The following is a 16,628-nucleotide window of genomic DNA, read 5'->3' as shown; positions in this document are numbered from 1 at the left end:
CCTACACCACTTTGTTGCAAATGAGACATCTTGACATTTCATCCAAATAATATATCAGCCACATTTGCTAGTAAATGAATGGATTTTAAAAAATGTAAGTTAATTCCTTCCCCAGCTGTCTATAATTTTTTTAGCACCTTTATGCCAGCAGTATTAATGCAATGCTTATATTTAGTGACAGCTCGATATGCATATTAAAGGACCACTCTAGTGCCAGGAAAACATACTCGTTTTCCTGGCACTAGAGTGCCCTGAGGGTGCCCCCACCCTCAGGGACACCCTCCCGCCCGGCTCTGGAAAGGGGAAAGGGGTTAAATCTTACCTTTTTCCAGCGCTGGGCGGAGAGATCTCCTCCTGCTCTCCTCCTCCGATCCTCCTCTTCTCCTCCCCGTCGGCTGAATGCGCACGCGCGGCAAGAGCTGCGCGCGCATTCAGCCGGTCACATAGGAAAGCATTCATAATGCTTTCCTATGGACGCTGGCGTGCTCTCACTGTGAAAATCACAGTGAGAAGCACGCAAGCGCCTCTAGCGGCTGTCAGTGAGACAGCCACTAGAGGACATAGGGGGAAGGCTTAACCCATTCATAAACATAGCAGTTTCTCTGAAACTGCTATGTTTATGAAAAAATGGGTTAACCCTAGAAGGACCTGGCACCCAGACCACTTCATTAAGCTGAAGTGGTCTGGGTGCCTAGAGTGGTCCTTTAAGCATATATTAAGCATATTATGCATATTAAGCAGGATTAAAAAACCAGGTACTGCAGAAAGTGTCAATGCTTGGTAGCTGTGAGGCTAATGTTCTGACTCCAACTGGTAAAACTTGCTTTGCCAGTTTGCTCATTTGAGCTGCTATAGAAAGACGGCACAGTAAAAATGTCATCAAACCCCCCGGCCTGTGCTACCTCTTGTGTTAAGTTCAGAAAAAAAGGAACAAAAGATCTAATAAATAATGGGCTTATCTTTGATAGTGGAAGTGTTAACAGACATTGCGACATATATACACACATACATGAATGCAATGCTTTATGTACAATTTATCCTTATAAAAGCAGAAGTGCGTGTGTGATGGTAGTAGGTACCGTGTAGATGAGGATCACCCATTATTTATAACTAGCTTAACCCTATACCTAACTACCTCACCCCTAACTATTAGACCTCTCTTATAGCTATTCTCTACACTCCCCCCCAACTCACACATGCCCCTTTTACCAGCTAGATCTTGGTCTGTCTCCTCAGGGTCTTTTCAGTGCATTGTACACAGTTCCGGCATTGAAAGTTTTGATATTGATATATACAGCCAGATATTATGTATTACTGTTCCCCGTCTTCAGAGCCCATGATACACACTGACACAGAGCAGAATAGAGACTGTTCCTCCTACATAGGGTCACTTGGCAGATATGGATTGACACCTGTCCTCAAAGCCCCTGATACACACTGACACAGAGCAGAATAGAGACTGTCCCCCCTACATAGGGTCACTTGGCAGGTATGGATTGACACCTGTCCTTAAAGCCCCTGATACACACTGACACAGAGCAGAATAGGGACTGTTCCCCCTACATAGGGTCACTTGGCACTGGCAGATATGGCGTGGTCGTGGGAGGATGACTTTCACCTCTTCCCCTGTTAGATTCCCGTTGTGCTGTGACATCACCCTTATACGCTGTGTAAAGCATACTTTTTAATTTATTTTGCAAATGCTGCCTCCTTTCCGACTTGTAATTCGGTAACATTTCCGCCACTGTCTGCTTATACCAGGGGTCTAGTAGCGTGGACACCCAGCATAGGTCGTTTTCCTTCAGCCTTTTTATACGAGGGTCCCTCAACAGGCACGACAGCATGAAAGACCCCATTTGCACAAGGTTGGATGCCGAGCTACTCATTTCCCGTTCCTCCTCCTCACACAGAGCATAATAGGGACTGTCCCCCCTACATAGGGTCACTTGGCAGATATGGATTGACTCCTGTCCTCAGAGACCATGATACACACTGACACAGAGCAGAATAGAGACTGTTACCCCTACATAGGGTCACTTGGCAGGTATGGATTGACACCTGTCCTAAGGATCCCTGTATTGGGGAACATTGTCGCCCAAACTAATTTATATGCCCATCAATTCCGAGCTACAAATCCGGACTCTTTTTTGGCAAAGATACACACTGTGCCAGAATTTAAAAGATTCTAGGCATTGACTATGCTGATGGGCATCATAAAGAAGCCCTCCATCCGCTCCTACTGGAGCAGTAGCCCCATTTGCTCTACCCCCATTTACTCCCAATGTATGTCGAGGAAGAGGTATGAAATGATTCTGCTTTTTATGCACTTCAGCGACAACAGCCTGTGTCCCCCTAGGGAGCATCCCCAGTTTGACAGGCTGTATAAAATCCGCCCCCTGATTACCCACTTTGCTGCCAGGTTTGCAGAGGCTTATACACCTGGAAGGAATATATGCGTGGATGAATCCCTGATGAAGTATAAGGGAAGGCTGGGATTCAAGCAGTATGTTCCTTCCAAGCGTTCTAGGTATGGTGTAAAGATGTATAAGCTCTGTAATAGCGAGACTGGGTATACTCGGGAAAGTATAGCCACCTTGACCCTCCAGGTTGCCCAGAACATATGGGAACCAGTGGAAAGATTGTCTGGGACCTGATATTTCCCCTGATGAACAAAGGGTACCACTTGAATACTGACAATTTTTATACAAGTGTCCCTTTGTTCAAGCTACTGTACTGTTTTGATACAGTAGCTTGTGGCACAATTAAAAAGAACAGCACAGGTTTCCCAGGACAGCTTGCACGCACCCGGCTACGAAGGGGGGAGACCTCAGCTCTGTGCCAAGAGGAGCTGTTGGCAGTTAAGTACAGAGACAAGAAGGACGTCCTGTAAGCCTATGTACTTATGCACAAAGCGTTGTACGATCAGATTACACACATGTGCCATGCCCAACTTCAATGCCGCCAATAAATTTGTTCCGTTGTCACAAACCACTTTGACAATCTCCAGTTGCTGCGGAGTCAGCCACTTTTCCACCTGTGCGTTCAGGGTGGACAGGAGTGCTTCTCCGGTGTGACTCTCTGCTTTCAAGCAAGTCAAACCCAAGACGGCGTGACACTGCCGTATCCGGGATGTGGAATAGTACCTGGGGAGCTGGGGGGGGTGCGGTTGATGTGGAGCAAGACGCAGCAGCAGAAGAGGACTCAGCCGAGGAGGTTATGGAAGAGGATGGAGTAGGAGGAGTAGAGGAGGTGGCAGCAGGCCTGCCTGCAAGTTGTGGCGGTGACACCAACTCCTCTGCAGAGGCACGCATTCCATGCTTGGCAGCCGTCAGCAGGTTTACCCAATGCGCAGTGTAGGTGATATACCTGCTCTGACCATGCTTTGCAGACCAGGTATCAGTGGTCAGAGGAACCCTTGCCCCAACACTGTGTGCCAGACATGCCATTACTTCCTTTTGCACAATCGAGTACAGGTTGGGGATTACCTTTTGTGAAAATAAATTTCGTCCTGGTACCTTCCACTGTGGTGTCCCAATAGCTACAAATTTTTTGAACGCCTCAGACTCCACCAGCTTGTATGGTAACAGCTGGCGGGATAATAGTACAGACAAGCCAGCTGTCAGACGCCGGGCAAGGGGGTGACTTTCTGACATTGGCTTCTTACTCTCAAACATGTCCTTGACAGACACCTGACTGTGGGCAGATGAGCAGGCCTGACACACAGACGCTTGGAGACAACTAACTGCTATTCAATCTATAACAGTGAAAACATTTTTGGTTTTTAAATGCACGCTATTGTGACACCAGATAAGAGTGGCACTTTGAACTGGCAAAGGTTGGCAGAGTACACGTTGTAGGCCTGACACACACCCGCTTGGAGACAACTAACTGCTATTCAATCTATAACAGTGAAAAAAGTTTTTTGTTTTTTAAATGCACGCTATTGTGAAACCAGTGAGTGAGTGGTGACACTGGGCAAGTGGGCACAGTATACGCTGCGAGCCTGACACACAGACGCTTGCAGACAACTAACTACTATTCAATCTATTACAGTTGATTTTTTTTTTTAAATGCAAGCTATTGTGACATCAGTGAGTGAGTGTTGGCACTGGGCAAGTGGGCACAGTATCCACTGTGAGCCTGACACAGAAGCTGGCAGATAACTAACTGCTATTCAATCTATTACAATGTAAAAAAAAAATTTTTAAAATGCAAGCTATTGTGACACCAGTGAGTGAGTGGTGGCACAAGTGGGCACAGTATATGCTGTGAGCCTGACACACAGGCTGGCTGGCAGGCAGGCAGGCAGGCAACTGCAATTACACAGAAAAAAAAAGCAGACTGATGTTCTAGCCCTAAAAAGAGCTTTGTGGGGTGCTGTCCTTACAGCAGAGATCAGATGAGTCCTTCAGACCTGTAGTGGACACTGTATACACTAACAGCAGCTAAACTTTCCCTCCTCTCACTAAGCATGCAGCTTGAGAATGAATCTAAAAATGATGCTGTCCAGTAGGTTGGAGGGTCTGCTAAGGAGGGTGTGCTGCTGATTGGCTGGAATGTGTCTTCTGACTGTGAGGTACAGGGTCAAAGTTTACTCAATGATAAAGAATAGGGGGCGGACCGAACATCACATGTGTTCGCCCACGGTGGCGAACGCGAACATGCTATGTTCGCCAGGAACTATTCGCCAGAGAACCGTTCGGGACATCACTAGTTTCCAACACACAAATACAGGGTTTTCAATCCCAGGATCCTCTGTGCCTTAGAGATAATTGTGTGAGAAAAATATATAATCCATTTATCTCTCAGGTACAGAAAACCCATAAAAAATATACAGTACTCCATATGTGCCCCCACCACTGGCATACATACCGCGGTCGCGGACCCCTGCGACCAGGTACCCGCCATCATCTTTTACCGTCCAAGAGGTCCATTGGGTGGCCCATGCTGTCAGGGCCACCCAATGGATTTGGATTGTCAGGGGGCCCGGTCAGCTCTGGGCGCTTTAACAGCGCGACCGGGCCCACTGTGATGACATCACAAGCTGGGAGGAAGTGACTTCACGTCACTCTTCCCATCAAACAGACAGAGCCCGCGCGGGAGCAAAAACAGGGAGTCAGAGTGGGAACTCTGACTCCCATCCACCTGAGCCACCACTGGACCCCAGGGAATGTCACCCTCCTGCACCTAAAAGGTAGGAAACAGGAGGGTGACTTTAACATTGTGTGTTTGTATGTATGTGTGTATGTGTCTGTATGTATTTTTTTGTCTGTCTGTCTGTGTCTGTATGTTTGTGATTGCCTGTATGTATGTATGTATGTGTGTCTGTCTGTATGTCGGTGTGTGTGTCTGCCTGTATGTATGTGTGTGTGTGTGTTGGTCTGTTTGTATGTATGTGTGTCTTGTGTTTGTGTATCTCTCTGTCTGTATGTATGTGTCTGTATGTGTGCCTGTCTGTTTGTGTGTGTGCGTGTATGCCTGTCTGTCTGTGTCTGCCAGTGTGTATGTGTGCCTGTCTGTTTGTTTGTATGTATGTGTCTTTGTATGTATGTGTGTCTTGTGTGTGTGTCTGCCTTTATGTGTGTTTCTCTATGTATATATATGTGTGCCTGTCTGTCTGTTTTTTATATATGTGTGCTTGTCTGTTTGTATGTGTCTGTATGTATGTGTCTGTGTGGGTGTGTGTGCATCTATGTATGTATGTATGTATGTGTGTGTGTGTGTGTGTGTGTGTCTGTTGGGGGAGGGAGTGGGGGGAATAGGGAGGAGGGGGGCCCATGGATCAGTTTCGCACCCGGGCCCCATGGATTGTGTGTACACCACTGGCCCCCACCATACTCAGAAACCCCACAAAAAGTACATCCCGGATAGCAATGATATGAGTGTATAACATACCCAAATATCACTCAGATCGGTTCAGTGAAACATGAATGCCATTGAGGTAAAATTTTGACCGGCTGGACACGAGGTGGTAGTCCAAAACAGTTCCAGGGAGTTTGGTGCTTATGCTGGTCAGCTTTTGGGCTCTCCTGCAGCTGCAATACAGGGTGCGCCGTCTGGCTCTTAGGTCTTCATATGCTGTATGCTTTTCTCAGGGGGGTTGGGTCCATAGAAAGTCAGCAGCCCCTTCAGCTCTTTGTCAAACTCTGCTTCAGTGTAGCTGGGTGCCATGTTTGTTCAGCTCTGATGAAAGTTAGTTCCTTTCCAGAAGATGTGCAGGAGTCCCAGGGGTGTTCTGGATATTTCCCCCAAGGCTTCCCACCACTGCCACCAGATTTAACGGACCATGGGTAACCCGACTGGTTACCACTGTTAATTCCTTCACTTAGCTCCTGCGGCCGCAATACAGGGTGTTCTGTCTGGCTCTTGGTTAGCGTTTGTTCCCCTTAGTCTCATGCACCTTCCCTCCAAAAAACACTCTCCTGGTGGATTTAAAAGTGGTTCAAAAATGTGAACCAAGTTGTCCGGGAACTGCATGCCAAAAACAGTTCCATAACATTCACGGCTACGTCCCGCTGAAGTGACCGGGAGCCAACCACATTCTCAAGCCGAATTTAGTTCCATAGCAGTCGTGGCTAAGTGCCGCTGGGACTATTTGTGGGTTTGATTTAAGTGAACGGCCGCCAGAGAGCCAGCGTTCGGTGCTATTCGCATGAAGTGAAAGAGCCAAACCAGGGGCACCCAGGGAAAGCTACTAGTGTCGGCTGGGCAGGGTAACTCCCAAATGGTGTCCCAGACCTGGACCATAGTCGGTGGGCAGGAGGTAAGCGTGTACACTTCTTCAGGAGTCCGTGGCAAACATACAAGGGAAGGAGTGTTTTTCACAGCAGCAATAACTAGCTCTATAGTACCAGCACAGATTCAACACATTCCACCACAGTGGGTTAAAATGGAAAACATGATAATACAGGGCCATTTACTTACCTCTTTACTATGGCTGTCAAAACATCTTAGAAGCAAAAATGTGAAAATGCCTGACTGCTGTTATGTCCGGTATTTTGTTATTCATTTTACATTCTCCAGCATTCACTCACTATTTCGATAACAAACCCTACAGTATTCCCCAAGGTATACTACATGCATTTTTTGTTTATATAAGCTTCAGCTGGGGAGTTTTTTGTTTACATTGCCTCTTTGCTCTCTCCAGGTAAAATAAACGTACTTTGTGCATAGAACAAACAAACTCCGACTGAAGGTCTAGACTATAAATGTAACAAAGAAACACAATACTTGATTAAAACATTATCCTGAATGGAAGTGATTTTTGATAGAGCTTGATAGCTCTGGATATGGCAGTACTCTGCATATTAGTCTATTGTTAGAATACTACATATGTGTGCTATGGGTTTATTATCACCAAGTACAGTATACATTCTGCTCTAGTAAACTGAAATGCAAACTTTAAAATGTAGGTCGAAATAGCCAATTTGATAAAATTTTCAACTTACATATAGTCAAAATATAGCCAGGTTCACCAGTGCTCTCCTGATAATCCTGAAGCCACTGGTGAAAAGTGAGTACTATGTACTTGACGTATGATTCGAATCCCATCAATACTGTCGAAACTCAGTGCTTCAGCAATTGCAAAACCTGTCACAATCCTAATTAACTAATCCTTGGTGTCTGGATACATACCCAAACTTTGGAAGACTGCGAGAGTAGTACCTATATATAAATGTGGTGACAATACTTTGGTTTCTAACTATTTCCGAATATCATTGCTTCCTATCTTGTCCAAAATCTTCGAAAAATGCATCCATATGCAACTATGTGAGTATTACCAATAACCCCTGACCAGGGGCGTATTAGCCGCGAGGCTAACAAGGCATTTGCCTTGGGCGGCATTTTCCAGGGGGCGGAAAAAAATGCCGCCCCAAAATGCCCAGGGCAAATGCCTTGTTAGCCTTGCGGCTAACAGACATGCCGTCTGGGCGGGCGGTCTGCTGGGCGGCGCTGGCGGGCGGCTGGCGTTGGGCGGGTGGCTTGCGAAGGAGCACTTCCTCTGAGCTGTCTGCTCAGCTCCCTCGCGCCGCAGTGAGGCTGGGAGCTGGAATATGACGTCATATTCCAGCTCCGCCTCCCAGCCTCACTCTGCGGCGCGCGAGGGAGCTGAGCAGACAGCTCAGAGGAAGTGCTCCTTCGCAAGCCACCCGCCCAACAGCCACTGGACCACCAGGGAGAAAGAGGAACCCCCCCCAGCATTCCCAAAGGTTAGGAGGCTGGGGGGGTAAATAAAAAAAAATGTGTTAAATATGTGAGTGAGTGTGTGTGTATGTCTGTTAGTGTGTGTGTATGTCTGTTAGTGTGTGTGTGTGTGAATGTCTGTGTGTGTGAATGTCTGTGTGTGTGTGAATGTGTGTGTGTGTGTGTGAATGTCTGTGTGTGTGTGTTTGTGTGTGTGTGTTAGTGTGTGTGTGCATGTCTGTTAGTGTGTGTGTGCATGTCTGTTAGTGTGTGTGCATGTCTGTTAGTGTGTGTGTGTGCATGTCTGTTAGTGTGTGTGTGCATGTCTGTTAGTGTGTGTGTGAATGTCTGTTAGTGTGTCTGTGTATGTCTGTTAGTGTGTGTCTGTGTATGTCTGTTAGTGTGTGTGTGTGAATGTATGTTAGTGTGTCTGTGTATGTCTGTTAGTGTGTGTGTGTATGTCTGTTAGTGTGTGTGTGTCTGTATGTCTGTTAGTGTGTGTGTGTGAATGTCTGTTAGTGTGTCTGTGTATGTCTGTTAGTGTGTCTGTGTATGTCTGTTAGTGTGTGTCTGTTAGTGTGTGTGTGTGTGTGTCTGTTAGTGTGTATGTATGTTAGTGTGTGTGTGTGTATGTATGTCTGTTAGTGTATGTCTGTTAATGTGTGTGTATTTAGAAGGCGGGGCGGGGGAAGGGTGGGGGTGGTGCGGGCGGGGGGAAGGGTTGGGTGGGGGTGGCGCGGGCGGGATGGGAGGCGCATGAGTTTTGTCCTGCCTAGGGCAGCACAAAACCAGGATACACCATTGCCCCTGACCAATAAAGCTTACATCCAAATCACTCAACAACAAATGCCCTCTTAAAAGTTTGTAATGGCATCCAAACAGGCATGGAATAAGTAAACCTAACTGGAGCTATTTTCTTTGATTTTTCCAATGCCTTTGAAACAGTAGACCATGACACACTACTGCAAAAACTCAGGTATTGGTGATCGCCCGCTAACCTGGTTTGGATCATATGTATCGGATCGATCTTAATATGTGTCCATTTCTGACAGTGACTCCCTCTCCCAGTTACATGCGGTGTTCCCCAAGGTTCCATACTCAGCCCCCTGCAATTCAGATTATTCATAAATGATCTGCCTAAAGTCTGAAATCCTCAACTGTACACATGTATGCAGACGACACTGCCATCTACGCTAGTAAACCCGATCTACTGCAGCTTGAGGCTGTGTTCCAAGACCAGTTCTCAGAGGTGGAAAAGTTGATCACAAAAAACAAACTCTTCCTAAACACTGACAAAACTGTCACAATTATATTTGGAACAGTACCTAAATTACACAAATTACAAGATTCCCATCTATGCATCAAAACAAAATCAAATATACACTGATCGCAGTCCACGCTTTCAAATACTTGAGTATGTTGTTAGACCCCAATCTATCTTTTGGCCTCCACATAGAAAAATGGAAATTTGCATCAAACTTTATCTAAAACTAGGTGCCCTGTACAGAAAGAAATCCTGCCTATGCCCCACTGTAAAGGAAAAGATTGTACAGCAAATGCTAATACTGGTCATTGATTATGGGGATTTAGTGTATGCACCTGCACCACAAACCCACCTTAATAAACATACTGCATTGTATAACTCGTTCTGCTGCTTTGTGCTAGAATGTAATTATACGACCCTCCATTGTGACATGCTTAAAGAGCTAAACTGGCTGTCACTGTAATCCAGATGCACCCTTCATCTTTCCAGCCTTTTGTTGAAGAGCTTTTCTGGGAAGCTCCCACCATACCTGAGCAGAATGCACTCCCCAGCTATTGCCACCTCTTATAACCTCCGATCCAGTACCAGCACTTTATTTAGTCTACCTCAATACAAAAAGAAAGCTCGATCCTCATTTTCCTACAGAGCACTGAAATTATAGAACGACCTACCGCACACTTTAAAATCTTCCCCAGGCCTTAAATCTTTAAGAGATCCCTCTCTCTATATCTCAAAACAGAATGCACCTGTCATGGTTGAGTATATATTTCTTAAATATACAAATATGCAAATATGTTGTGTATTAATATTGTTTTGTATTTTATTGTACCCTATTGTAACTATGCAATATTTTGTGGACCCAGGACATACTTAAAAATGAAATAAATCTCAATGTATATTTCCTTGTAAAATATTTTATAAATACATAATTAATACCTGAGATGTTGACTATCTGTTGACTGTCTGGCAAATGTGTAGGGATAAGGCAGCAATTTGCCAAGTCTAGTAGGGCTAGGGAACAGCCTTTTCACGTCTCCGCTTTTCACCTAAACATTTCACTTTCAATTTATTTGCTTATGTTTTATTGAGGGACATTGGTGGCTTAGGTACTAGGGAGACTCCTACTGATAAATATCTAGTACAACTACATCTTCTTAATTTACCTTTTTTATTGGCATCAATGTATGGACTGTTATCATTTGTGAGTATTGACAACAGTGACCCCTACAGGTTGATCATTATTATTCCATGTTTTTTTTCTTGCTTTTTTCCATCCAAGATTGGAGAATTGGACTGAAATCAACTCTAAATAGTCTATTGACTGACCCTTATTACAGTTGATAATCAAATTGTGATATATTCTGTACTTGACCTATTTAGCTAAATCATTAGAGACTACAGATTGTTTTCTCCCGTAAGGTTTATTAGTGTTTAGCATTTAGTATTTATGATTCCTTTTTTTAAATAGAAATGTACAAAGCAAAATATAAAATGGAGAATTACTTTTTGTTACATGTATCTAATGTCCAGAGGATCTATGTGAATGGAGATTGCCATCATTATCTTTGCTAGGCTCATGATCTTACCTCCATTTGTGAGTTGAACCTTGAAACAACAATACATAAATTAGTGATATTACTGACTTACACTACTTTTGGCCTTTCTTTTATACTTTTGTACATATTTTCTGTATGATTTTATGTCGAGGTTTTAGAGGATCCCTTTAATCTACAAAAGTGAGTAATTGAAAAGGGGTAATTACAATTTAATTTTTTGTGTGTGATACATCAGCACTGCACTTTATTGGTTAATGTGTTAATCTATCAAATTGGCATGTATGTTGCATTTACTAACTTTCTATCCCATCATATCATTTTTACTTTGTAGGTGATTCTCTATCTTGTATGAAGTGTTTGGGAAGCAGTAGTGAGACTTGCATTGGAAGCAGTGTGACATGTCCATCTGATCATCTTTGTGTAATTGGGTATTCTCTTACCAACGCAGGTATGTTTTGGGATAACTGATTTAAACTATTATATATTGCAATGGAATTTAATTGTAATCAGTGCATTCTTTGGTCCTGATATTGGACACTGATATTGATTTTGGAGAATAACATGTCTATCAATCATTTCCTGCCCTTATCAACCCCACAATGGTTGTCAAATCTCTCCTTGGATCAAAAAGTTGCTATCCCAAATATTAAATATATTCACGAATATGGAGTTTTTGAAAAAAAATCACCCATTCACTGTTTAAAAATCTGCACAGATTAATTAAAAAAAAAGCTTTTCTTCCTAACTAAAAAAAATATATTTTATCAAAGAAAGGGTTTACACTGCTTGCTAAAGTGACCTTTAAGGGATGATAAATATATAAAACTATTAATTAACAGAAACATAGATGTTCAATAATTAAGCTTTTTAAATTCAATTTTAAATCTTACTAATTTAAAATTTATACATTGTATTAGTTCACAATAATGATACACTAGTATGTAGTTAGAGGAGGAACCCAAACATGAAAACCTCTACCAGATGGTCTCTATACACATGCACAACCACAGTGCACCAGAGCACTCCTGACGAGGCAGACACTTCTGCCAGGTAGATCCAGGATACGGTCTGATTGTGCAACAAGAGTGTGGCGAAACCAACCTCGCCACTGGGCCCTGGAGAAGCCTGTTTGCTAGCCTCCTACCTGCTGACTATGGCCCCTGGGTTATTTGGGGCATATTGTACTTTATATTGCTGCTGCTGGCCCTTTTAAAAGCATCGGTGGACATATTGGGACTTTTGGGACTACTGTCCCTTTAAGACTGTGGAGCATATTACAGTAATACTGCCTTTAGTCCTTTAATATCATGTATGCATTTATGTGTTCAGTTAACCTGGGTTATATGTATGCAGCATTCAACTGATTGTTCGGTAGAATCACTCCATTCAGTATATTGAGTGAAACTACCGAACAACCAGACCACCCAGGAATAAGTGTGCCTCCAATTACCGTTTGCAACATCTGCTTCTATTAATTAATAGTTTTATATATTTATCATCCCTTTAAGTGCAACATCTGCTTCTATTAATTAATAGTTTTATATATTTATCTTCCCTTAAAGTGCCATCTAATAACAATCAGCAGAATGGATTAACCTGCAGAACCTGCTACTCAGGGAATTCCCTCTCGTGTTACACGTCAGAAACCATCCAATGTAAAGGTGTATATTTTGGAATCCTAAACCTCCTTTATTCTTATTGAAGGATAGAATCAAGGATAGAATCTTTTGGCTAATCCTGTGTGGCTTTGCTTTCCATAAAAACATTGTTAGACTAGTTTGTAACATTATAAGCCAAGGAGTGGGAAATGAAAATGGAATCATTTCAAAAATATATGACTATCTAGGAAGAATATCACTGTTAACAAGATTGATGCGGCCTCACCGGGATAGTTCCTCCTTCCTCCATTCTTTAAGAGATTGATTTGTTGATTTTAACATCTCTAAAAAGTTTGCTTCCATTAAGCTGTTTACATTTTTGGTGATTTTAACACCTAAATATGAAAAAACTCTGCTTAACCCAGCTAAATTGATAAAGACTTTTAAGTAGGTTTTGTTGATTTTTTTTATATTTAAAGGTATAATCTTATAATTTTCTATATTTATTTTATAGTTACATAGTTTGCTGTTTTCGAGAAATTCTTTCATAAGATTTGGTAGTGAGTCTTCTGGGTTGATTATTGTTAAAATAACATCATCTGCATACAGAATGATTTTGAATTTATTTTGTTTCCTTTTATTTTTTTGATTATTTCTTATTTTCATTGCTAATGGTTCAATTGATATGATATAAAGAAGTGGAAAAAGTGGACAACCCTATCTGATTCAGTTTTTTATCGGGAACCAGTCAGCAAAATACAGCGTCCCACTGTTCTTGCTAATTGACATAATTCTTTGGAGCACCCAGTCTTGTATACTAAGATATTGAAGAGACTTGCTCATAAATCCCCAACTGACTCTGTCCAAAGCCTTTTTAGCATCTATTGACAAAGTCAGGAGAGGAGTCTCAGATTTTTCTGCCAAGTCCAAAATATGTATTAAACGTCTGATATTGGAGCCTGAAAATCTGTTTGGCATAAAGCCTATCTGGTAAGGGTGAATTAAATTATTTTAAACTTGCTTTAGCCTTTTTTAAGAGAGATATTGGTCTATAATTGTCTGTTTTAAAGGATTTTTGTAAGGTTTTAAAATTGGAATTATGTTGGCTTTCGTTAATTCTGTCTGAAATTTTGTTTGCTGTACTATATCATTAAATGTAGATGTTAGATGTTCTAGGAGATTAGATTTAAATGATTTATAAAAAATATTGCTTAGCCCATCAATATTAGCACACATTTAGCTTAGCCTGTTTTTTCGGGAAAGGGAGTTAGATATATTTCGATCAATTTCTTCTGTAGTTATAGGAAGATTTAGTTGTGTTTGTTGTGTTTGAGTTAGTTTTGGGAATTCAAGGTTTTGTAAAAAAATATCTATATCTAAATCTAGAGGGTAATTGTTTATATTGTATAATTTTTAGTAATAGTTGTTAATAGCATTGCCTATACTTTCAAGAGACAATAGAATTTAATTTTTATACCATCAGTTTTTGGACTCTAATAACAGCCTTAAAGATACACCAATTATTTGCTATAGACGTGTCTAGTGGGTTATTTTCTTTAAAATATAGATTTATTAGATTGAAATATAATTTTTATTTTCTTTCAAATTAAGCAAATACTCATTCAATCTCCGTGGAGGTCTACCATTATATCTAAATGAGTCTTTAATTTCAAGTATAAGAATACTTGGATCTGACCATGTGTTATTTAAAATATATATTTTTAGAATTCTGTTTATTAATAGGTAGATTCCCACAGATCCAATCTGTCCTAGAGTATGACATATGTACCCTGTATAGGTGGGTAGTCTTTTTCACTTATGCACACTATTAACACACAGTTCACTATACATAAACAGTTCAAATATGGATTCCTCCTCTAAAGGGTCCTCCATACAATTAAATGTAACATAACCAATCCCCTCCCCAGCTCCACTCTGTCCGAGCTGATAGTTGTTAATGAGATCACTTAACATGATCAGTTTAGAGTCAACAAAGTTAATGCTATTTCCCCCCCTGCCATGTTCTCTCCAGACAGGGCAATAGTGAATCTTAGCCCCCAAACTCCCTTTCCCAACAATGCATCCCCAACAAATGATACATCCCTGGGTATCACAAAAAACACCACAGATCAGAGGAAGCCAGCCAAAGCTACAGTACTTTAAAGTTTCACTGGGATTCGGCCAGGTTTCCATCCAGCACAGAGTGTCATGGGACAGGATTCATAGTCTGTGGAGAATTAGTTGGCCTTCAAGCCCATCCACGAGCCACTGGGACAGGGGCTTCTGTCATTCTCATATATTGTAAGCTAGTGTGAGCAGTGACTTTTTCAACTCTAAACATTCCCTTTCAAATTGTAAAGCATTGCAGAACATGTTGCTTCTCTATAGATGCTAATAACAAGTAAGAGAATGCTGATGGAAAACTCTCAACACTGGGCAGCTTGTTTTTATTGCATGGAGAAATGTATGTATCTTCCTGGGCTAAATGTTGTATGTTTGTAGAAGTAATTTAGATGTTACTTCCATAGCTCCACCCCTCCCCCCCCCCACACACACACACACTGTAAAAAAAATCTTGGCAAATCATCTTCATGCCATGAGTATTGAAGGGTCTGAGCATACTACAGGGATAATACAGATATGAGTATTGAAGGGTCTGAGCATACTACAGGGATTTATTGCAGGCTGTAAAAATGTCCTGCAAACCATGCATTGTACAGGTGATTAGTGTATGATATGTACTGCATGTGGACATTATGGCCATGCAAATACTTTTATTTTCAAATCCCAATACTACTTTTAAAATATAATTCCCACAAATTACATAAAAGTTATTTTCATTACCCACATAGAAGTTAATTGACCATTTTTTCATTTGTTTATCTTGCCACAGCTTTTTGTTGTGCTAATATAGATATATATATATATATATATATATATATATATATATATATAATAACATTATCCTGTTTTACTCCAACACGCACAAGATATTTTAGAGAAGAAGCATTTTATTATACCATATAATTTACTGAACAACAAGTTGGTATTTGTTAACATAAAACATTTATTATTTACAGGAACATTCTATTCAAAAGAAGCTCTTCGAGGATGTGCCACGGACACATACTGCAGTCTTCTTGGTACCCAGACAGCGAGCTATGATGGTCTGAACATTGATATGAAAGTGTTCTGCACAAGTGGAACCAATAGTCTCCACGGTGGATTTTTCCTTTCCACAGCTGCTTTTCTAGTTGTACTGAAATACTTATTTCTTTAAAATTAATTTCCTCAGTGACTTTGGATTTTTGTTCAAATTTGCTAAAAAAAATAATTTAAGAGCAATTTCCATTTAAAGGAAATGACAGATGGTAGTGCACATCCTGTATCAGAATCTATAATTCTGTTTAAAAATATTTGTTTGATTATTTTTTAGAAATGTCAAATGTTAAACTTTATCTACATTCATAGACCATTATATTACACACAATGACAATCTCTGAATGCATGTTAAGATTTTTCTAGGCATATCGTTTTTTTCTTGTTTTCTGTGAAATTAATTTGGGGGAAAGTTTAGGAGTCTAATTTCTTGATGTATGGATTTCTCTTTGCTTTTTAAAGAAAGCCAGTTATGACTTGTTTACACTTCTTCGTACAATGAATATATCATTTACCATACAGAAATACTGTATTAGTTTAGGAGTTATTAAGTGTATGTTTACATTACATTTCTTGAGGCTGTCATGATTCTGCTTTGTGGGTGTTATAATGCACTCTGCTCATATGTTCATATCTTCACCTCCTGATTGGCTCTGTCTTGGAAGCACTCAGCCCTTCTCAATGTGGGCATTCCTCCCGTATTGTATAAACAATATGGCTTAATTCAGCACATCTGCATTTGCTCAGAGTAAAGATTGTCATGCGATACATCTGTCAATTTCTAGGACAAAGCCTTTATCTTCCAAATATTGATGGCATCCTAGACGTATCAAGTCCATCCAAATTAAATCTATTTTGGTGGGTCTC

The 16,628-nt window shown here is 41.3% G+C and overlaps 1 protein-coding gene across 1 annotated transcript in view; it reads left to right on the top strand.

Moving 5' to 3' along the window:
• Positions 1-15,982, top strand: part of LOC134578057 (phospholipase A2 inhibitor 25 kDa subunit-like) — a 101,740-nt gene extending 85,758 nt beyond the window's left edge. Inside the window, exon 5 of the mRNA XM_063437033.1 lies at positions 15,683-15,982. Within this exon, the coding sequence (XP_063293103.1) occupies positions 15,683-15,882 (200 nt within the window). The 3' untranslated portion in view covers positions 15,883-15,982. The remainder of the gene's footprint in view (positions 1-15,682) is intronic.
• Positions 15,983-16,628: the final 646 nt, after the last annotated feature.

This window comes from Pelobates fuscus, chromosome 11 (genome assembly GCF_036172605.1).
Source record: "Pelobates fuscus isolate aPelFus1 chromosome 11, aPelFus1.pri, whole genome shotgun sequence".
Taxonomy (NCBI): domain Eukaryota; kingdom Metazoa; phylum Chordata; class Amphibia; order Anura; family Pelobatidae; genus Pelobates; species Pelobates fuscus.
The sequence above is the reverse complement of the archived record's forward strand: the minus strand, read 5'-3'. Positions and strand labels throughout refer to the sequence as shown.